Source organism: Cenococcum geophilum (genome assembly GCF_001692895.1).
Source record: "Cenococcum geophilum 1.58 unplaced genomic scaffold K441scaffold_17, whole genome shotgun sequence".
Classification (NCBI taxonomy): Eukaryota; Fungi; Ascomycota; class Dothideomycetes; order Gloniales; family Gloniaceae; genus Cenococcum; species Cenococcum geophilum.
In genome coordinates, this window is record NW_027137575.1 from 863,959 (window position 1) to 883,547 (window position 19,589).

At 53.3% G+C, this 19,589-nt stretch overlaps 9 protein-coding genes across 9 annotated transcripts; 6 read left to right on the forward strand and 3 right to left on the reverse strand.

Moving 5' to 3' along the window:
• Nucleotides 1-5: 5 nt before the first annotated feature.
• On the reverse strand, nucleotides 6-1,941 carry K441DRAFT_557006 (uncharacterized protein; the record flags this gene model as incomplete). The annotated part of the gene is made up of 3 exons (XM_067643354.1): nucleotides 6-790; nucleotides 876-1,515; nucleotides 1,588-1,941. 3 exons carry the CDS (start codon nucleotides 1,939-1,941, stop codon nucleotides 6-8), a joined length of 1,779 nt encoding a protein of 592 aa, XP_067504792.1.
• K441DRAFT_78430 (uncharacterized protein) lies at nucleotides 1,921-3,025 on the forward strand. The gene is made up of 2 exons (XM_067654448.1): nucleotides 1,921-2,858; nucleotides 2,917-3,025. Exon 1 carries the CDS (start codon nucleotides 2,077-2,079, stop codon nucleotides 2,728-2,730), a length of 654 nt encoding a protein of 217 aa, XP_067504793.1. The 5' UTR covers nucleotides 1,921-2,076; the 3' UTR covers nucleotides 2,731-2,858; nucleotides 2,917-3,025.
• K441DRAFT_658695 (scytalone dehydratase-like protein) lies at nucleotides 2,449-3,877 on the forward strand. The gene is made up of 4 exons (XM_067648402.1): nucleotides 2,449-2,858; nucleotides 2,917-2,972; nucleotides 3,031-3,072; nucleotides 3,136-3,877. Exons 1-4 carry the CDS (start codon nucleotides 2,834-2,836, stop codon nucleotides 3,514-3,516), a joined length of 504 nt encoding a protein of 167 aa, XP_067504794.1. The 5' UTR covers nucleotides 2,449-2,833; the 3' UTR covers nucleotides 3,517-3,877.
• Nucleotides 3,878-5,136: 1,259 nt separating this feature from the next.
• On the forward strand, nucleotides 5,137-7,255 carry K441DRAFT_78506 (mRNA binding post-transcriptional regulator). Its single transcript, XM_067654449.1, has 6 exons — nucleotides 5,137-5,213; nucleotides 5,290-5,651; nucleotides 5,781-5,885; nucleotides 5,947-6,090; nucleotides 6,157-6,895; nucleotides 6,951-7,255. The coding sequence occupies exons 2-6, from the start codon at nucleotides 5,446-5,448 to the stop codon at nucleotides 6,951-6,953; spliced, it is 1,197 nt and encodes a 398-aa protein (XP_067504795.1). The 5' UTR covers nucleotides 5,137-5,213; nucleotides 5,290-5,445; the 3' UTR covers nucleotides 6,954-7,255.
• Nucleotides 7,256-8,475: 1,220 nt separating this feature from the next.
• K441DRAFT_556078 (uncharacterized protein) lies at nucleotides 8,476-9,310 on the forward strand (the record flags this gene model as incomplete). The annotated part of the gene is made up of 4 exons (XM_067643313.1): nucleotides 8,476-8,572; nucleotides 8,653-8,833; nucleotides 8,885-8,928; nucleotides 9,012-9,310. The coding sequence occupies 4 exons, from the start codon at nucleotides 8,476-8,478 to the stop codon at nucleotides 9,308-9,310; spliced, it is 621 nt and encodes a 206-aa protein (XP_067504796.1).
• A 1,648-nt stretch (nucleotides 9,311-10,958) lies between these two features.
• On the reverse strand, nucleotides 10,959-11,562 carry K441DRAFT_556495 (uncharacterized protein; the record flags this gene model as incomplete). Its single annotated transcript, XM_067643330.1, has 3 exons — nucleotides 10,959-11,132; nucleotides 11,300-11,445; nucleotides 11,532-11,562. 3 exons carry the CDS (start codon nucleotides 11,560-11,562, stop codon nucleotides 10,959-10,961), a joined length of 351 nt encoding a protein of 116 aa, XP_067504797.1.
• A 482-nt stretch (nucleotides 11,563-12,044) lies between these two features.
• K441DRAFT_658704 (8 kDa cytoplasmic dynein light chain) lies at nucleotides 12,045-13,181 on the reverse strand. The gene is made up of 7 exons (XM_067648403.1): nucleotides 13,089-13,181; nucleotides 13,004-13,026; nucleotides 12,919-12,952; nucleotides 12,824-12,858; nucleotides 12,742-12,768; nucleotides 12,615-12,684; nucleotides 12,045-12,552 (listed from the first exon to the last, which is right to left on the reverse strand). The coding sequence occupies exons 1-7, from the start codon at nucleotides 13,141-13,143 to the stop codon at nucleotides 12,488-12,490; spliced, it is 309 nt and encodes a 102-aa protein (XP_067504798.1). The 5' UTR covers nucleotides 13,144-13,181; the 3' UTR covers nucleotides 12,045-12,487.
• A 259-nt stretch (nucleotides 13,182-13,440) lies between these two features.
• K441DRAFT_556259 (multiple RNA-binding domain-containing protein 1) lies at nucleotides 13,441-16,280 on the forward strand (the record flags this gene model as incomplete). The annotated part of the gene is made up of 4 exons (XM_067643318.1): nucleotides 13,441-13,668; nucleotides 13,723-14,523; nucleotides 14,729-15,001; nucleotides 15,057-16,280. The coding sequence occupies 4 exons, from the start codon at nucleotides 13,441-13,443 to the stop codon at nucleotides 16,278-16,280; spliced, it is 2,526 nt and encodes an 841-aa protein (XP_067504799.1).
• Nucleotides 16,281-17,178: 898 nt separating this feature from the next.
• Nucleotides 17,179-19,545, forward strand: K441DRAFT_676786 (TEA-domain-containing protein; the record flags this gene model as incomplete). The annotated part of the gene is made up of 3 exons (XM_067650994.1): nucleotides 17,179-17,587; nucleotides 17,641-17,817; nucleotides 17,867-19,545. 3 exons carry the CDS (start codon nucleotides 17,179-17,181, stop codon nucleotides 19,543-19,545), a joined length of 2,265 nt encoding a protein of 754 aa, XP_067504800.1.
• Nucleotides 19,546-19,589: the final 44 nt, after the last annotated feature.

The following is a 19,589-nucleotide window of genomic DNA, read 5'->3' on the forward strand; positions in this document are numbered from 1 at the left end:
CCACCTCAAAGATGCGGCAACAAATCCGTCCACTCAGGCGTCACATACACCGCCACCGGCACTTCCCTCAAACTCGCAAACGCCTCAACAACCAAATACACGCGCGCCAGCACAAACAGCGCCAACACCACCCTCCCAGCCCCGCGCACCCCGCTCCGCGCCCTCCACCCCACCACCCACGCCTCCAATCGCCCGACCGCCTCCTTCGCCAGAAAGAACAGCCACACCCCAACGCCGGAGGCCGCGATCACCAGCGCGCTGGCAATCCACAGCACGCGCTCGACGCGGGAGGGGAAGAACTCGCGCCAGGCGGCCACGTGCAGGGCGCCGTACGCCGCAGCGGCGAACGCGAGGACGGCTTTGAGTCTGTCCCGCGCGATGTTGACGTGGCCGAGATATGACAGGCCGGCGAAGTTGGGGGTGTGCGAGCCCAGATACCGCGTCTCGCCGACGAAGCGGCCGAGGCTGGAGGAGGTGAAGTAGAAGGGCTCGTAGGAGGGGCGATGCTGGCAGTGGAGCCAGAGGGCGTCGGTGAGAGTGTTTGCGAGGTGCCACCGCGCGAGGGCGGCGGGCGGGAGCGGAGTGTGCGTTGGGCAGTCCGGGTAGCTGCGGCGGCAGTATTGGAGGCTGTGGCGGAGAGGTGTGTCGGGGGTTTGGTGCTCCAGGAAGTAGAGGTGCTCCGGGGCGGTCTGGAGCGGCTTTTCGGAAATCATGTAGCTGACGTGGTGGTCGAGTTGCGAGTGGGTGCGGTCGAGGGCGCTGTGACGGATGTCGTCGACGGGGCCGATGACTGGGGATGGGCGGTTAGGAAGTGGTCTGAGGGGTTTGAATGGAAAGGGCGGAGTGGCTTGGGGAGAGTGAAGAGAATCGCGTACAGCTTGTGGGATCCCTTATAGCCAGTGACCCGATGGAAAAGTGGGTATGATGCGGTCTTGCAGCACGTGAGGCGTCTTCTTCACTATCAGGTGCAGATGGAGCCGGAACAGAGTTTCGTCTTTCTTCGGGAGAGACATAGGTCATACATCTCATTTCTGTAACCCCGTCACTCTCACTGATTGGGCTGCACATCCACATGATTGATAGGAATGGCTGCATCCATTCTTCGTATGAGAGCACAGTAGGATCACTGACCTCCAGAGGCTTGTTCCACCAGAGCAGATAGAGAACTAACGCGCATAGAACGTGGCCGATGGTGTTTATCTCAAGTAACGTGACTGGCAGCTGCTCGATCAGGCGGCCAAGAATCTGGAGAATCATCCAACCAGCTTGGATACAGACGATGGATTTGGCCAGACCATCAGCCTTGCTCTTGTCCCGGATTTGGCCTTCGTGAACGGACGGCCGCCGGCCTAGGAAAGAGAGAAGCCGTACGCCTTCCGCTGTGAGGGTGAGTCGAGGCCGGCCTTCGAAGGCCGGACCGGTGTGCACGACGATGCCGCCCATCACGGCGAAAAAGCATTGGGTAATGCTCCATCCCTCCAATTGGCCTTCGGTTGCTGCAGCCGTAGATGCGAGCTAATAGGGACTAATTAGCAATCTGTCTCCACATTTCTGTATTTTAACTTCATTAAATGACCAAAGACGAACCCCCGATCTATGGAATTCGATGTCTTTTTGTATTTCCCGATACAGCCAGCGCGCAGTCAGGTACTGAGCAAATGCAGTGGACACGACGAGCTCTGGGGCAAAGATGCCCAATAGAATCCATTTGGCCCGCCTTATATTTCGCTGGCGCAGCGTCGAGTCCTGGATTGGCACGTTGAGGTGAAGCGCAGACCACACGCAGATAGTCAAGGTGAGAACACAGCTTGTAAGGAGCTGAAAAGTGCCCCGACCATCAGGCCCAGGTGTCCAAGATGTTGTTTCCACCGGTGCTGCAGAGGCCGTCTTGAAAAAGAAGGCACAAGCGAGCGGGCGAAAGTATAATTGCGCAAACGCCATATTGAGCTTTGTGAGGAACTCGAGTTGCGAAAGGCGGCAGCAGCGGCAGCAGCAGCAGCCTCCTTCGTCGGGGAGGCGTTTTTGAAGCTGGGGCTGAGCTCATCAGCTGAGGTATCTTTCCGCACGAGAGACAGCATGAAATGCTTTGGAGAGAAGCGATCCTGCGCCTGGCCAAAAAGGGTTGTGGCACCTACAACGCTCATTGTGCTGTTCCTGCTCCTCCTAGCCTTTGGGTACGTACTCTGCTGGAGGCTGAGTGAAGCATCGTTGAAGGCGCGTCGGAGTGCTCCGCCAGATATTTCGCAATCTGCGCTAGCTCTTCCCAGGTTGGCTTTCCCCCGGATTTTCTTTTTAATTCCGCTTTCGTATTGCCGCGAGACAAGCAGCCTGTATTGTAATAATACAGCCATAATGACAGTGTTGCGACTGCAGGAGACGTTGGAAACATGCCCAGTGCTCAGCAGCGCTACAGCCCTCACAGCTCTGTGGCATGGCCCAAGCTCCCTGCCCCGGAATTCGCCCACCATTCGGGTCCCGCCTTGCCCCATCACCTGCATACGGGGACACTGCAGGTCCACCGCAGCGCGTCTGGACTTCAATTCTTCGAACACACCACCCGTGGAACATACTTTGAGGGTTTCAGGCACACCCGTTACCGTCGTCGCACCGGCTCACCTCGTTTCCCGTTCGGGGCAGCCCCACAGTCCGAAGCACGGAACTCCCCCTCGCACAGAGGTTGGGGATCCGACGATGCTCCGCACAGCTGGCTATGATGGAAATAAAATATAAGAAGCTTCTTGAGGTGGTTTGTGCATGTTGTCGATCATACTGGAAAGAACTGCATCTTTAAACACACTATCTTATTCACAACTCAAACCGATCTACTGTCAAAATGTCCAAGAACCCCTCCTTTGAAGGTGAGTCCTCCAAGATGCTCAAACACTTGACATATCAGAGTCGCTAACCATCATGTAGATGTTCTCGGCTGCCAAGCTGCCGTCTTCGAGTGGGCTGATAGCTACGACTCCAAGGCATGCATTTCAATGTTTAAGAATTGTCGATTTTGACCTCGACTGACCTGCTTGCTAGGACTGGGACCGTCTACGCAAATGCATTGCTCCTACCTTGAGGGTTAGTGTTTCCTTAGACCCCAACAAACCACCTTCGCCAGCCTGACAGTTGTGCTCCGTACAGATCGACTACCGTTCCTTCCTCGACAAGATCTGGGAGGCGATGCCGGCCGAGGAATTCATAACCATGATTTCCGACCCGAACGTGCTCGGCAACCCTCTCCTCAAGACCCAGCACTTCATCGGCGGCACTAAGTGGGAGAAGGTCTCGGATGACGAGATCATTGGCCACCACCAGCTTCGCGTGCCTCACCAAAAGTACACTGACGCAACCCGCAAGGAGGTCGCTGTTAAGGGACACGCTCACAGCACCAACACCCACTGGTACAAGAAGATCGACGGCGAGTGGAAGTTTGCCGGCCTGAACCCAGAAATCAGATGGTCCGAGTATGACTTCGACAAGGTTTTCGAATCGGGTAGAGATTCCTTTGGCGATGCCAAGTAGGCGGGAGGAATCCCACGGAGGATGATTCTTCGGTGTAGAGGGAAGGGGGAGGGAGGGTTGAAGATTAGGTTTGGTGCTGAGACGGTTATGGCCAGGTTGATGATGATGATGCATCCAGAGGATCTACGGGATTGAAGCTATCATTTGCATAGAGTACGCGGAGTCAATAACCAATATATCACCATCTCATGACACCTATGCAGGCAAGGCACGTGAAGATGACCGGAGGTGATGGACTTTTGTACAAGCAGAGCTGCCTCGCTTCACTAAAGGACGATGAGCATATGATGAGTTAAAATGCCCAGGTCATAGGTAGGTAGCTCAATTGCACCAAGTTGAGAGGAAAGCAGAAGCTCCAGCGTGTAACCCCACTCCTGTGTTTGTTGTTTGTGACTGAAGCGCGGTGAGGTGCTTCATGCAGGCCATAGCTGCTTGCAGAAGCGGAACACGATGCAGAGCTATTGACGTGCTATTAATAAAACCCCGATCGTGCGAGCAGAGAATTCGTCACCGGCGGGCGTCCAGTTCCGTCAGGGGACCACCACAGCAGGCTGGTGCGCGAGAGGGGCAAGCTATGCGGTCGCCAGTGCTCCGGGCAGCCCTGGCATAGTAAGAGTAGCAAGATGGCTATCGTAGCTGGCTGCTGGGTCTTCTTTTCTGGGTGGCGAACGGCTGGCATGCGCCGAATAAATGACTTGATCGAAGATCCCCAAAGCTTGATTCAGCCCCCGCCTCCCCCCAGGCGCATTGCGACCAGCTCCCAGCTCGCAAAAAGCTCCTCATGATGAATTGTTGCGTGTGTGTGCGAGATTTGCACATGACCGGATGCGAGGATTGGAGGATGCTGGGCCCCGGCCTTTCTTCGCTTCTTCCTGGGCCTGCTCGCCGGTCTTGAAGATCGCATCCCCCCGCCTTCTTTCTTACCACCTCTCCACTATTGCCCATCTTCATCAACCAGCATCGTTTTGTGTTGATACCTTCCTCTTGTGTCTTCCTTTGCGTTGCGGGTGTTCGTCATTTCCTGCTCTTCTGGGGTTGCACGTCGATTTACTCTGCATTGCGGCTCTGCTTCGTCATCTTGGTGAGTTCCCATTCCCCTCAGGTTTTTCTTTGCTTCGCTTCAACCCAATGCGACTCCACGCCTCAAGACCTTTCACCCGCCCGGCGCGCTCGGAGATGCTCCGGTCGCAGCTGCGCCGCACCCAAACACCTTCCGCCCGAAGCCCGGCACCTGTTGGGATCGGTTTTGCGACGACCGTGATGCTGCAGTGTCGGCGCAACTGTCGCGTTGCAGTGCAATCCATCAATCCATCAGCCTGCACTACAAGCTGTCTCCAGACAAAGGCCTCGACTATTTTGCGATTCTTGTGGCATAGCTCATGCTAATGCGTGTGATCCATTGGGTGTCACCTACTGACTGCCGTGCAGATTCGCCAGTGACCTGTTCTGCTGCATCAAACGTCCCTTCACAAACCACCTCTCATTCACTAGGATAACGCGCGCACTGGAGTTCGTCTCTACAGCCTTAACTCGGATATTCTCCTTCAAATCATCCATCCAGCTCTGTTTACGATACCCACACGACTGCGGTTCTCCAGTTCTGTTCAAGCGCGCTATATCCGAACATCTACTTTGGCATCCATCAGCAGACTTGTCATCCTTCACCGTAGTGAAGAGAGTTTCTAGTGTTGACAGCGGTACGTATTGCACCATACATCCCAATTCCATTGTGGGGAGCGATGGCTTATCTAGGAATGAGACTAACATCTACTTGTCTTACCTTCGCAGGACCGTCAAAGAATCATTTCGACTGCAATCTTCCATTCCCCAAATCACTGTATCTTTTCCACGGCGATCTTTTCCTTTCGGCGCCTTATCTCAGCCTCATACTTCTACCTCGGTTAAAACAAACAACAAACCGCATTCATCATGAGTTTCCAGAACTACGATTCCTTCCAGGGCCAGCAACCCACCGAAGAAGGCAATGCGCCTGGTGCCGGCGGCGCGCAACAGCAGCAGCCTCAGATGGGCCAGCCTATCGAGAGCGCTGCTGGCCAGTTTCAGGGTCAAAATATGGGCGTGCCAGGTTCCGCTGGAGCAGATCAGCAGGGCGGCGACTCCAAGACCACACTTTGGTATGCTTTTTTTTCGGCAATCCTAGCAGGAACCAGTGATTAGATCGGGGGTACACAGTGGGGGAGGCAGTTATATTTGGATGAGAAGTTTTTATCAATTTGAGAGCTAGGCTAATTGGCGCGTGTTAGGATGGGCGAGCTCGAGCCATGGATCGATGAGAACTTTGTTCGCAGCATTTGGTTCGGCATGGGCGAGCAAGTAAACGTCAAAATGATTCGCGACAAGTTCTCCGGGTAAGCGGACGAATAAAACGCGACCTCAAAAGAGGTAACGAGGTAACTGATTTTGCAACAGGAGTAACGCCGGATATTGCTTCGTCGACTTCCCTACCCCTGCGGCTGCGGCAAAGGCATTGACGCTTAATGGCCAGCTGATCCCCAATTCCAACCGCCCCTTCAAGCTGAATTGGGCTTCTGGTGGTGGTCTTGCCGACCGAAGGTAAGCCTTCCATTTGGTTTGTTGATATTGTCTGTATGGCGTATGTCTGACCCCTCTCGTCCTTAGCCGTGATGACCGTGGCCCTGAGTACTCCATCTTCGTTGGTGATCTTGGCCCAGAGGTAAATGAATATGTTTTGGTCTCGCTGTTCCAAAACAAATTCCCGTCCTGCAAGTCGGCGAAGATCATGTCCGATCCAATCAGCGGCCTGTCCCGTGGGTACGGGTTCGTTCGCTTTGCCGATGAAAGCGACCAACAGCGTGCCTTATCCGAAATGCAAGGTGTCTACTGCGGCAATCGCCCAATGCGCATCTCGACCGCGACGCCAAAAAACAAGAGCGGTGGTCCCGGAGGCCCCCCCGGCATGAACATACAAGCCGGTGGCCCTGTCGGAATGTACTCCATGGGCGCTCCGCCAATGGGTTACTACGGCGCACCTCAACCCATGAACCAGTTTACTGACCCAAACAACACCACCGTCTTCGTCGGTGGCCTCTCTGGATATGTCACTGAAGATGAACTGCGTTCCTTCTTCCAGGGTTTCGGCGAGATTACCTACGTTAAGATTCCTCCAGGCAAGGGGTGCGGTTTCGTTCAGTTTGTGCAGCGACATGCCGCCGAAATGGCTATCAACCAGATGCAGGGCTACCCTATTGGCAACTCACGCGTTCGACTAAGCTGGGGACGGAGCCAGAACAACTCCGGCCCAGCTGGCACTCCTTACCGACCTGCTCCACCACCACCCGTCTACCCCTCGATGGGCATGCCCCCGACGCATCCGTATGGTAACTTCGCTCCTATGAAGGTCAGTGCTCCCAGCCTCCAAATAACATGGTGATCGTACTCTGACTTGACCAAAGTAAGCAATCTCTTTCTCTCACTTTCACGGCGGAACTTCGTACGTCGAGCATTCAAGGTTTCCCTCTGGTTGGCTTTGTTCAATGATTTACTACTTATGAATGCCTACATCACGACCTTTCCCCAAATTTGGTCCCCTATTTTCACCGGGTGGTAATTGCTCTCTAAAAGTTGCCATGTCATGATGCTTTTTCTGCTTTCCGTGTTGGGTGGCCTAGAGAAAATGTGTACAACAGCGGCTCAGCCGGGACGACTGCTGGCTTCTTCGGGGGATTCATTGGTTGTAGCTAGCTAGTTTCTCAGTCATGCGGATGGATCATTTGCTTTCTCTCGATCTTCTGATATGATTGCGGGCAGGCGAAGAGATCAATTTCAGAAACTTTCCATATTTCGTGCTTGACATGTCGAGTCCTTTGGCAATGCATGCCTTCTTACAGCAGCCTTTTTTCCATTTGGTTCGCCTACTGCTTCTAAAATACGCGGTTCGATTTCAGCAACACACCTCCAGTTGTTGAGGCCGGTGTGCTCCTGCGCAAGTTCAAGTTCAATGATTGCTAACTTCAATGGTCTTTCTACAGTCCCTACGCCGCTCACGTACACCCTCCACCGATGCCTCCGATAGTTCCCACCGGGCCGCCTGGAGCTATGCCTCCTGATGCTGGCGGACCAACCGAAGGTATGCTCGTCTCTCGCATGAACGAGTTGAGCATGGCTCAGAAGCAGGCCCGTCATGACCGCTTGGAAGCCGAATCGCGCGGTCATGATAGTGTCTTCTCTCAGTAGCCTTGTTCCTACTACCCAATCCTCCCCCCTCCCCCACCCCCAATAAAAAAAAGGACAAGAAAAAGACGACCGCTGCGAGTTTTTTCTAGGCCCGCGAAATAATCTTACGGCGAAATATCTATGTCCAAAGCTCTGCGCGATAATTTCGGGCTTGCCATTTACTGACTGGTTGCTTTTGTGTGTTAGTAGGTTTCCCGCGGTTTGGATAAGGAGGGTCGTCTTCTGTTAGCATGGCGTCTGGCGCTCCCTGCTTGCCCAGCCTAAAAAGCTTTTGTATTCGCATCTGAGCGCTTATAGAGAGGTTTGTACGGATGATTGGCGTCGTTGGACGCCTTGATTAATCTTCTCGGTCATGTATTATTTTTCTCCTTATGACGGCTTGTCAATATTAGGTGTGGCGTGGAGTGTATGCCGCGCATCGGTATGGGCACCTTCGAAGCCATTGAAGACTGGTCTAGAAAGTCAATGTATATGGCGCTTCATGGGAATGGAAATTTTCTTCCATCGCAACTCATATTTTCTATCCTGCTGGGTTTTCAATGCTGATGTATTGATCTTGATGTCTTTTATGTTGAGGTGAGTCTGGGGCTTGCTTCCTGAAAGACGTCCTTCCAAAATGCGATGTGTGCGACTTCCGTTTTTTCACTTGAGAAGGGACTCGGACTCTATACTTTCGTCTTCCACGGCAAGACTCATGATCCTCAATCAACAACGGAAGGCATACTTGTACTATTCCTTGCCATCATGAGATACGAATACTGGGATGTCATACTCTTCCCGGCCGAGTCTCACATCCCCATCCAAGAGTTCAGGACAGCATGCTATGTTAGTCAAGCCCAAGGTCAGTCCATTCATATTCTTCAAGTCATCTAACTCAACTTCACGGCCCTGGCTATGCTGACTCTTGAGTCGATATCACAGATGGCCGTAGGTTACCCATCTTGACATGCTTCGTTCGGTCCCTCTCTCCTTTATCTCCCTTTCGAATCTCGGTCCACTCTTGGACAAAACCTACCCCATCATCATACGTCGAATCGAAGCGGAAGCCGGAACAGCGCGTCGTGTACACAATAAGAGTGATAATCGATGGGTTTCGAATACTGTAAGCACCCCTGATGTATGGAGTCATATTTGACTTTTAATGTCAGCGCAGGCACAACTACTTCGAGAAGAACACATCCTGGCCGCAGCAAATCCGTGAGAACCGCATGCTCCAGTACAGCTATGCCCTCCACCCCACTAACACAACTGAGGCAACGAAAACCGGCGTGACTGCGAAGGCACAAAGCCGACATTCGGCTTCCTAGACTCCGCCATCCGCGGCTCGTCCCTCCTATTCCCCGCCTTCAACCCTAGCGTACTCTCGCAAAGTTCCTGGGACGCACAAGAGAGCAACGGCCGCATCAAAGTAATCGTAGCCGAAGAGCTGATCAGCGAATCCACATCCGGCATCGCAAAGAGCGGCGCCACCAACGATCTGATCTGCTTCTCCTTCCAGCACGCGCCCAAAGGCATGGCTCCTCCTTCCCCTCCCTCTCCCTTCCCGCATCAGCCCTCCACCAACACCCCAACCCACTAATACCCCCCGCAGACATCCTCTCGCAAGTCGGCCTCTCCTGGCCACTCCCCCCGCCGCTCCACCGCGCCTCCAGCATCCGCACTTCCACGCCCTCCGCCCTCTCCTCCCGCCGAAGCCGCGCCCCGCCACTCGGCCATGCGCACTCCCCGACTCAGAAGCCCCGGCTGCCCGACACTCGGGCCTACGACTCGCCGCTGTTCCCACACCCGCCTCTCGCCGCCGCAGTTGACCCCTTGGCTGACCCCGTCCCCGACATCGCCATGGCGCTGAGGGATGATCTGTTCGAGCAGCTTATCGAGGCGCTGGGTCCGGAGAAGGGAGGGGGGGGGCAGTTGGGGTTGGGGCTGGGGGTAACGAATGGGAATAGGACTGGGAATAGGACTGGGATTGGGGATGGAACTGGGAATGGGAATAGGACTGGAGTTGGGGGTGGGAGAACTGGGAATGGAGCTGGGAAGAGGATTGGGATTGCAACACGCCCCTCAGCAGCAGCCCTCGCCCGCACCGCATCCTACACCACCCATCTGTTCCCAGGCACCAAGCCCGCGCTGAGCGCCCACCGCTCCGTCGTTCCCTTCCTAGCCGCCGCGGACGACACCAGCATGCGCGGCCCCTCCCCTTCGTCTGCGTTCTCGAGCCTCTCGCGGCGCGAGTGCGGCGTCCGCGCGAGGAGCGGTCCTGCGGTGGGGGTCCGGTCGCGGAAGGAGGGGCGGAACATGGAGGTCGCGAGGGCAAAGGCGGAGTTTGGGGGAGGAGGAGGGATTGGAGGGGGTGGAGGGCAAGCGGGGGCTGGGGGNGGGGTTGGGGTGAGGCAGGAGCTCGTGCGCCTGTTTTCGGATGAGGTGTTGGCGGCTTTTGCGGCTATGGGCGCGGAAGGGGAGGCGGAGAGGGAGCGGGGCGAGAAGAGGAGGCGGGTGGTGGAGTCCGATGGGGATGGGGGTGGGGAGGTGTCGCCGTTGAAGAAGGTGCTGAGGGGAGGGAGGGACGAGGGGTTGAAGGTTGTGCATGAGTTGTCGGATTGATTGTGGGTGGGCTGCGGTTGTGCAGTTCTGGGTTCTGGGAGTAGGGTTTACTTTCGGGGAATTGGTGTGGGATGGGTGCGTTGCTTTTGAGACGCTGAGAAGGGGGGTAGGTGTTTTGATGCACTTCAACTTATCTGATATCACTATACACTGGAGAAAAGATCTGTATCTGGCTGCCTTTGACACGCCTTGAGAAGTGAGAAGTCGGGCGCGATGTATATCATTAGAGACTATGTAAAGCCACTCCGAGCAATTAACGCATTACCACTACCCACCGCCAGAAAAGTAGAAGCAGAAGGAATGGCGTGTCTGTACACGTCCCCAAAAACCAAACTGGTATCTCGTATGCCCCTCACTCTGCGCACCCCGCAAAACGCCGTGCCGCACAATGCAGCAAGAAGAGACTACTCCTTCCCAATGCATTTTTATCCACTGCCAACGCCCTTCTGGCACTATTCATATCCGTATGCTCCTGCGCTTTCTCGGCCTGGAATACCACTACGTTTAAGGAAGAGCCTTGAGGCTAGAGGCCTGTCGGAGGTTTTTCGGTTTTTCGGTTTGAGGCGTCATGCGCTGGCTGACCGTTTGGGTTTTCCCTGCGCTAGTTCCGACGCTCGAGTCGAGTTCTACTTGTACGTGTGCCCGGGCGGCGGGCCTTCTCCACCGCCGCCACCACCGCCGCCGTTGTAGTCCTGCATCGGCACGGCGCCCTGCTGGTGCTGCGGGTCGCCGATCTGGGCTTGGACGTCCGGCCGGTACTTGATGTCCTGGTAGAAGTTGCAGATGTGGCAGCCGACTTCCTGCGCTGGGTGTTAGCGACCTTCACTCGTTGGTTTCATGGATTCGTTCGTTCGTTCGTTCGTTCGTTCGTCCGTTTTAACTGCTGGCTAGGGGCTGGAGGGGAATCGCTGGGCTAGCGGACGCGGGATTGTGGGAGAGGAGAGGGGAGGAGAGGACAGCTACTCACGTGCCAGGGCTTCACGGAGAACGGAATGACGGGCACGAAGCAGAAGGTGAACCATTGCCAGCGCTTGTAGACGTGGCCGCTGAGGTTGCCACAGTTCTGGCATTGCACGGTTAGATGCTCGGCGCCTTTGAGGCGGGATTGGAAGGCTGTGAGAGGGGAAAGAAAGACACATATTAGCTTTGTTCCCGGTTCCTGGTTTCTGGCCTCGCGGGGAGGGGGAGAGGGGACGTACTGTGCGAGCCGCAGGTGAAGAGGAAGAACATAATGAATGGGCTGCTGGAGATTGATACTGTGCAGTGAGATAGGTGGTGTAGGTGGTGTAAGTGGTGCAGCTGTGGTAGCGTAATGTGGTGGTGGTTTTAATGGTGCATGGCAATGCGCGGCTTTTGGCTTGGGAGCTTGGGTGCTCAGCGATGACGAATGCGCACCCAGCCACAATTCTGTTCCCTAATTTTGCCGGTTACGGGAGGCGAGATGGACCAAACCGGCAGTGGTCATGCAGCAGGGGCAAGGGCACCCCGCAAAATGAAGGCAACCACGCTGCGGCCACACCGATCGGAACGCTGGTGGGGTTATGATGAGTGAGCTTCGTCGCATCTTAGCAATTCATATGTGAGTTCCTTGAGAGTATTCCTTTTTGGTCTCTTTTTCGGGCAGGTTTTTCTTTGACCTCCGGGATTTCTTTTGCTTGTATGGGCTTAGAATTCTTGAGAGCATGATTCATGTACGCACTGATTGGCGCCGTGTCGCTTGCTGATGTGAATGGGCAACTTCTTCGAGAGATGATATTCAGGAGCGCCTGCGATCATTGCTAATTATGCCCAAGCTCAATTGAAAGGGTTAAGTCACGAGTAGATTTTGTTCGTCTCTAGATTCGAATGGGCAAAAGGTATATTGTCAAGGCTGTACCTACTAATTCTCCCAATTCCGTGGCCGGTCTTTCTGAAAAGCAGTGGCGTGAATGAAGAAATCTGTCCAGAGCATGTCTTCGTTTATACCAATTAGTAGCCCAGAAAACACGTATCCCCTGAGTATATGGTAATGAAAGATCGTTATCGCTATCCTTTCCTCATGATGGTGGCATGTCGTCGTGGAAGTGAGGTCATATACATTAACATGAATCCCGAAAGCCCCAAAAGCCAGAGAATTCCGAACGCTGCATTTCCACTTTTGAACGCCGTGCGCCGTTTACTGCGTTTTGAAGAGCAAAATAGCACAGTGACCTAGGTAAAAGTAGATGAAGTGCTTCGTTTCTGACAACTTTGTTCAGCCCGTGACGGTGATGTTAGAGTGATGGAATACGATGCTCTCTCACCATGGGTCACGAAACTGCCAAAGTTCCTCCCTACAATACAGTGCCAGGTAGCGCCCTTCCTACTGTCAAACTATGACATATTAGCTGGATAGTTTTGTGAAACCATCTGTTACATTCGTGAACTCACCTCCTTCTTGATATACTGTGCAATATCCTACAAAGACGAATTAGGGCTGAAGTCGATGCAATTAGAAACGAAAGATGCCTACTTTCTCAATGTTGTATTTGCTCATGGCCTCCGTAGCTGTCAAGAGCAATAAGCTTCCGTGAAAGGTTTTATCATGCTTTTGTTGGAGCCACTTACCAACTTCGATAGCCTCTTGCTGCATTTCTTCGCTCTATTGGTTCTGTTAGCAAAAGGCAGTAGATCGAGAGGAGGATAATCACACCATGTCCGCAGACTTAATCTGGGCTACGCATGGACGTATTAGCTTGTATGACTTGAAGAGGTTTCAAGGATATTGCAGGTCGTACCCTCGAGCTTCTCTGGCTTTTCGCCCGGCATGGCGAATTGCTTTTCGCTCGACATGGCGAATTGGGGGCTTGGGAAATTGGCTTTAGGTTTTGCTAGTAGATAAAGAGTGAGGATGCTGACTTGGGTGTGTCTGGTCTCTGCAGTCCTTACTCTTTCCTCTCTTGTGGTTGTTGCGAGCTTCCGAATGCTCGAGGGTTCAGGCCGATAATTGACCCTGACGTTGCCGCCTGGTCTGGGCTGAACCCTCGCTTCCTTTGCCGAGAAGTTCACCCAAATTTTTCTGGCGGCCTTTCGAACTTACTCTTACCTTCGCTCTCTTCTTCCCAGGCCACAACTGAGGATTCATTCGCCATGGCATCCTCACGCATATTCGTCAAAGGCCTACCTCCTACTTTCACGGAGGAGGAGTTCAGAAATCACTTTGCGAAGCAGCAATCCATCACAGACGCCAAACTTCTTCCTCACCGTCGAATTGGATATGTGGGGTACAAGACGCCAGAAGGTGCAGTGAAAGCTGTCAAGTACTTCAATAAGTCTTTCATTCGGACGTCAAGAATATTGGTTGAGATTGCCCGTCCTGTAAGTGCACCGCTTGTCTTCAAATCTTTCGAGGAGCTGACTTTTTATCCTTAGGTTTCAGATCAAACTCTTCCCAGGCCACGGCGTCCTACCAAATATGAGCATCAGCCCCAAGATGTAAACTATACCAAGGCCAGCATTACTCTAAGCGAAAATCCGCTAAAGCGCAAGAGGGCTGGCCCGGAAAATGTTGAGTCGGACCCGAAACTTAAGGAATTCTTAGAAGTCATGCAGCCTCCATCGAAAGCGAAGACCTGGAAAAATGAGCAGACACAAGATGTTGATGAGGCTATGCCTTTAGTGGAAGACGTTACACATGGAGCAGAACCACCCGAAGGTGGCAGTGATGACGAATACCAAGTCGTCTCTAAGAAATCAAAGCGCGCTTTGGAACCCTCCAAAAAGCCTGCTAGAGATTCGAGACAACCTGCAGCCAATTCTGGACATGCGCAGCCCCCAGAAGATCAGCAAAAGCCAGAAGAAGACGTCAGGAATGCTGCAGAGGCTACGGAAGAATCTATACCATGTGGAGGGCCCGTTTCGGACGCAGACTGGCTCCGCTCGCGCACGAGCAGGCTCTTGGGGTTGGAAGATGACAAGGATGAATCCGCAAAGCCTCCTGTTGAAGATGAAGACGGACTGTCAAGCGATGATGTACAGCGGAAGGACACACCGAAATCACCTGAGCCACGCGGAGATGAGCACCACGGTCAAGACGTGGATGAAGAAGGGCAAGGCGATACCGATGAAAACGCCGCGCGGGCTACCGGCAGACTATTTTTAAGAAATCTGCCCTATGATGTATCAGAGGATGATCTCCGTAGCCGTTTCCAGTCATTCGGAAGTCTTCAAGAGGTAAGGAAATGCCATTCGTCCCCTTTTTCTTTTTCTTTCCGCTTCCTGTGATGAATAACCTGATAGGGACATCTTATGCTTTTGCAATTGATGTTACCAGGGAGAGTATTTTAGTAGATGCATCTCTTTTCTGAAAGGCTATACGCATCAATGACAGATTGCCATACTTCAATCTGCAAGGCAGCTCGCTGATAACTGTCGACAGGTACATGTCCCAATTATCGCCTCGTCTGGATCTGGAAAAGGTTTTGCCTATTTACAATTTGACGATCCTGAAAGCGCCGTGCAAGCGTTGAAGGAGGTTGATGGCAATATATTCCAAGGCCGCCTCGTCCACATTCTCCCAGCAGCCGCGAAACGGGAAACAAAGCTGGATGAATATGCTCTCTCTAAGCTGCCATTAAAGAAGCAGAAGCAGATCCAAAGAAAGGCGGAGGCGTCATCCTCCACCTTCAATTGGAATGCTCTGTATATGAATGTATGTTTCGAGTATGTCTCTGTCTTTGGAAGGTTACTGACGAATCCAAATTTAGGCCGACGCGGTGATGTCCTCAGTTGCAGATCGGCTGGGTGTTAGCAAAGCAGATCTGCTTGACCCAACATTAGCAGATGCAAGTGTCAAGCAAGCGCACGCCGAAACTCATATCATCTCAGAAACAAAATCGTACTTCGCGCAAAACGGTGTGGACATCGACGCCTTCAAGAAACGCGAAAGGGGAGATACGACTATCCTGGTGAAAAACTTCCCGTACGGCACAAAAGCAGACGAACTCCGGAAGCTTTTTGAGGAGCATGGCCAGATCTCGAAGTTATTGATGCCTCCAAGCGGCACTATTGCAATCGTGGAGTTTACTCAAGCACCTCAGGCACGTTCTGCATTCAAGGCTCTTGCTTATCGGAAGATAAAGGATTCCATCCTCTTCCTTGAAAAGGCTCCGAAGGACTTGTTTAAAGATGGAATCAGTCCTATCGTTATATTACCTCCCTCAACGACCGAGAAGCCAACCAAGCTTTCTGCTTCAGACTTGCTCCAGAAAGACACACCCATAGAGAGTGTCGACACAACAACCCTGTTCGTACGGAATCTCAACTTCTCTACGACGTCTGCCCGTCTCACTGAAGTCTTCAAACCATTGGAAGGCTTCATGTCAGCCAGGGTCAAGACGAGAATTGATTCAAAAAGACCATCCGAACTACTTAGTATGGGCTTTGGTTTCCTTGAGTTCCGTACAAAGGCCCAGGCACAGGCAGCGCTGGCCGCAATGGACGGGTATAGCCTAGACGGTCACAAACTTCTCATCAAAGCATCACACAACGGTCTGGATGCTGCCGAGGAACGTCGCAAGGAGGACAAGGCTAAGAAGGCTGCTGGCAAGAGGACAAAGCTTATCATCAAGAACTTGCCTTTCGAAGCCTCCAAGAAAGATGTTCGTACCCTTTTCGGACCTTACGGCCAACTTCGTTCCGTCCGAGTACCGAAGAAATTTGATAATTCTTCGCGAGGATTCGCCTTTGCGGAATTCACTACTCCTCGAGAGGCAGAGAATGCCCTGGATGCGCTACGCAGTACCCATCTTCTGGGGCGGAAACTGGTTCTGGATTACGCCGCGGAAGATCCCGAAGACGCGGAGGAGGAGCTTGAGAAGATGCAAAAGAAGGTTGGTTCACAGGTCAACAAAGTTGCTCTCCAACGCCTTACTGGCGGTGGAAGAAAGAAATTTAATGTCGCAGGCAATGACGATCTGGACGAGGCTTAACGTAGCAAGGGTGTCTGGTATAATTTACAGCGCGACACAATCGGTTGTTTCCTGGATTCCTCCTTGCTTCCCCCACCGAAGATTTGGACTTCAGACTCGCCTCCCTTTTGGTCCTTTTAAGTTTCCGTCACGCGCTGGGCACGATCCCGCAGATGACCGCCTTAAAGACTGGAGATTCCGTTTCAGTGTGCTAGTAGTTTGAATCACACCCCACCACCACCGCGCGTGTGACGCCTTGCTGCGGATGTCTGAGAAAGACGTTAGTCAGTCATACACATCGACTTATCAAGGAGATTTTGGCGCTTGTAACCTCTGAGGTGTTTGCATTCGCTGGCATTCTTTACTGCTGTAAGAACATTCCCGGGCCTCTCTCATCCCTGGCACACCAACTTAAGATGGCTTGTGGATCATCAATGGAAGAAGACTTGATTAGTCGGCAACTGTTCCGACCCTTGCTCCTTTGGCTAACCAGCGCAGATAGAGGTAGTTTGGCATTCCGTGAATATCATAACTGTGAGAAGTAATTAGAGCGCCGCTCAAGCCAATAAGGCGCTGATGTAATCAGCTCTCTTGTAGACTCTTAGACTAATTTCATGGAGAATTATGCCACGATTTGTGCTTTCTGTATTGACCGTCTTGATGGTAACCCTGCAGTATCTTTTGGGGGCAACTAGTCCCCTCTTGGCTCGGCTTCTAGGCTCGCTATAAACAAGAGCTGATACTCTTGCATTCCCTTCCTCTCATCTCCACATTCTCTATTCTTCAAGTCGTTCTTTAGTTCAGCTCTCTACGTTCCTTTGGCTTTTGATTCGCATCGGCTTCCGAATAGCACATACCTCGGTCCTAGACATTCTTGCTCGTATCAAGGTCTCATTCTTACCTAACATCCCCATACTCAATGGAGTTGCGTCGCCACTCATGCGTACTCCCATCAAATGCACCAGCACTATCGGACAGCACTACTCAAGACCTAAACAGACCACCCGGAGTTTTGCAGGAACGGTCTAGCAATAGTCAACACGATTTCCTGGACACTGGCTTTTCTGCTCGCAGGAAACATGTCCCATCTTCACCCACGGAGAACTTTTATTCCAACGGCCTGGAAGCTTACCTCAATTCACATGGAAACCTGGGCTCACCATTTAAACAGGAAAAAAGCGAAGCTGAGATTGATAGAGAAACAGCAATCCTATGGAGATCTTTGCAACAGTCCGAGGCGTATCGAAAGTATCGAGCCAAGCAGCCCAAGGATTCTAGGAAACAAGAGCAGAAATGGCCGGAGTATATGGAATACGCTTTCTTTAGAGGTTTGTTCCAGACCGAACATGTCGATCGTACATTGTTTGATGTCTCAACTTAGGACTAGTCAGATATGAGCCAATGGGCCGTGGGAAGATTGTACATGATGGAAAGCCACGTGGGAGAAACGAGTTAGTGGCAGACGCTATTCAGAGAGATACTGGTAAAGCTCGGACAAGGAAGCAGATATCTAGCCACATTCAGGTGCTCAAGGCGCTCTTTAAAGATCATCCGAACGGTAAAGATCATCGTTCCCCCTGTCTTCAAGGCTAATTGTCAATATGCAGTTCTAAAATACATGTCAAAAAAGGACGTCAGTTGCCGATCAAGTCGTCATTCTCTATCCGAAGCAAAACATATGGATCAATCGACTGCACTGTCCCCGAAATATGATAACTACACTCAACCAACTCAACTCTCTTGGGAAGACTGTGGCCCTCTCTACATCCCACATATGCTGATGGACTCTGCCTCGAGTCGATGCCCCAACACTTTCAAGCCGTTTGATTTTGAAATGTTTGTTCGGGATCCTCATCAGAAGCCACCTAGGCATCTCCACACTTTTACAAGGCTACCCAAGGATCCTAAGCCGCAGGTCATACAGATTGACAATGTGCGGAAGTGGCATAAGCTTTATCCTGAATTAGCATTCATGTCTATCGAGAGTTATCATGACTGCGAGGTTATTGTCTGCGATGCGCCACTACAACTCATGACAGAACGGATACCTGCCGGCGCTGAACTCGCCATACAACTTGAGTTCACGAGCGAGCAAAACCTCAGCTCATACGACTCGTTCGAATGCCGTACGCGCTTTTACGATAGCGGCAGCCTCGTCCCTCAATCAGACGACAAAGGCAATCCTGTCAACCAAAGCTCCGCCCCCCTTAGCTACGACCCAACTTCCAGGCGTCTGGATACTGTCCCGTTCGGTAGCAACTTCTGGGCATACAGACTCGCCGGACTGGCAAAGATGCTGAGAGAAGCCCGCAACGGCGCATCCTCGACGCCGGATCACGACGCCTCCGTGCCATCCGATAGAGAAAGGACCGAGTACCGCGTACGGCAGAGCCTCCGGCGCCTAACCGCCACGCAAGAGATCTACGCCCGCGCAAAGAGCAGCGCCAACCCGCACCGCATCCTCACCATCCTGTGGCGGTTCCGCCAAACCACGCCCAAAGACGGCGGCGGCGGCGGCCAGACAACCTGGCGCAGCATCCTCCACGCCCCGATCCCGCCCCCACTCCCCAGCCCCCCCGACGACCTCGAAGACCCGACACCCTACCACGAGCACGAGCACGAGCACGACCCGTCCCACGCTCAGAGCAGCTACACCCCGAACCACCTCCCTTTCGACCTGCCCCTGCACCCCTACCCTTCCTTCCCCCCCTTGGACCTCGACGCCCTCTCCACCATCGCCCTCGACTCCGCTTTCCCGACCTACGCCCCCGCGCCCGACTTCCCCGGCCTCGACTCGCCGCTCCACCATGGCCTAGAGCAGGGCCACGACAGCGACAACGATGTCGACTTCACTGGCGGCCACATCAGCATTTGTCTTGAGCCGGCTATCGAGCTCGGCACGTTTGAGGGGTTTGATCCGCATCCGCATCTGCGTACAGCTCACGGCGGCTATGATGGTCAGCACGGTGGCGAGCATGGCGGCGAGCACGGCGCGGGGCTTGCGGATGCAGTGGAGTTCGTGGATGCGCTGGGTGTGGGTGTGGGTGTGGGTGTGGGCATAGGCGTGCATCCGTATGCGCGCGGTGGGTGGGACTACGGGGAGCTGATTGAGGGGATGGAGGGCGTGGGCGGCGGGGCGGCGCATGAGGGATTGGTGGAGGAGGGGAGTGGAGCGGAGTTGTGGCGATTTGGGGATGACGCGGGGGTCGGGGCGGATGGGGAGGTTGGGTTGGTCAAGGGAGAGAGGCAGGGGGAGTTCTTGATGGAGGAAGGGAGGGAGTTTTAGGGGAGGTCTGGGGGAGGTGGTGTTGTGTGGTGTTAATGTTTGTG

Excerpts from the sequence above, each read along its gene's own strand:
- K441DRAFT_78430 (XM_067654448.1), top strand. The coding sequence starts at position 2,077 with ATGAAATGCTTTGGAGAGAAGCGATCCTGCGCCTGGCCAAAAAGGGTT.
- K441DRAFT_658695 (XM_067648402.1), top strand. The coding sequence starts at position 2,834 with ATGTCCAAGAACCCCTCCTTTGAAG. Across the intron at positions 2,859-2,916 it reads CAAGAACCCCTCCTTTGAAG|ATGTTCTCGGCTGCCAAGCT; the intron begins GTGAGTCCTCCA and ends ACCATCATGTAG. Across the intron at positions 2,973-3,030 it reads CTGATAGCTACGACTCCAAG|GACTGGGACCGTCTACGCAA; the intron begins GCATGCATTTCA and ends CCTGCTTGCTAG.
- K441DRAFT_78506 (XM_067654449.1), top strand. The coding sequence starts at position 5,446 with ATGAGTTTCCAGAACTACGATTCCTTCCAGGGCCAGCAACCCACCGAA. Across the intron at positions 5,886-5,946 it reads ATTCGCGACAAGTTCTCCGG|GAGTAACGCCGGATATTGCT; the intron begins GTAAGCGGACGA and ends ATTTTGCAACAG. Across the intron at positions 6,091-6,156 it reads GGTGGTCTTGCCGACCGAAG|CCGTGATGACCGTGGCCCTG; the intron begins GTAAGCCTTCCA and ends TCTCGTCCTTAG.
- K441DRAFT_658704 (XM_067648403.1), bottom strand. The coding sequence starts at position 13,143 with ATGTCGAGCGAAAAGCAATTCGCCATGCCGGGCGAAAAGCCAGAGAAG. Across the intron at positions 12,859-12,918 it reads GCAAGAGGCTATCGAAGTTG|CTACGGAGGCCATGAGCAAA; the intron begins GTAAGTGGCTCC and ends TGCTCTTGACAG. Across the intron at positions 12,769-12,823 it reads GCAAATACAACATTGAGAAA|GATATTGCACAGTATATCAA; the intron begins GTAGGCATCTTT and ends TCGTCTTTGTAG.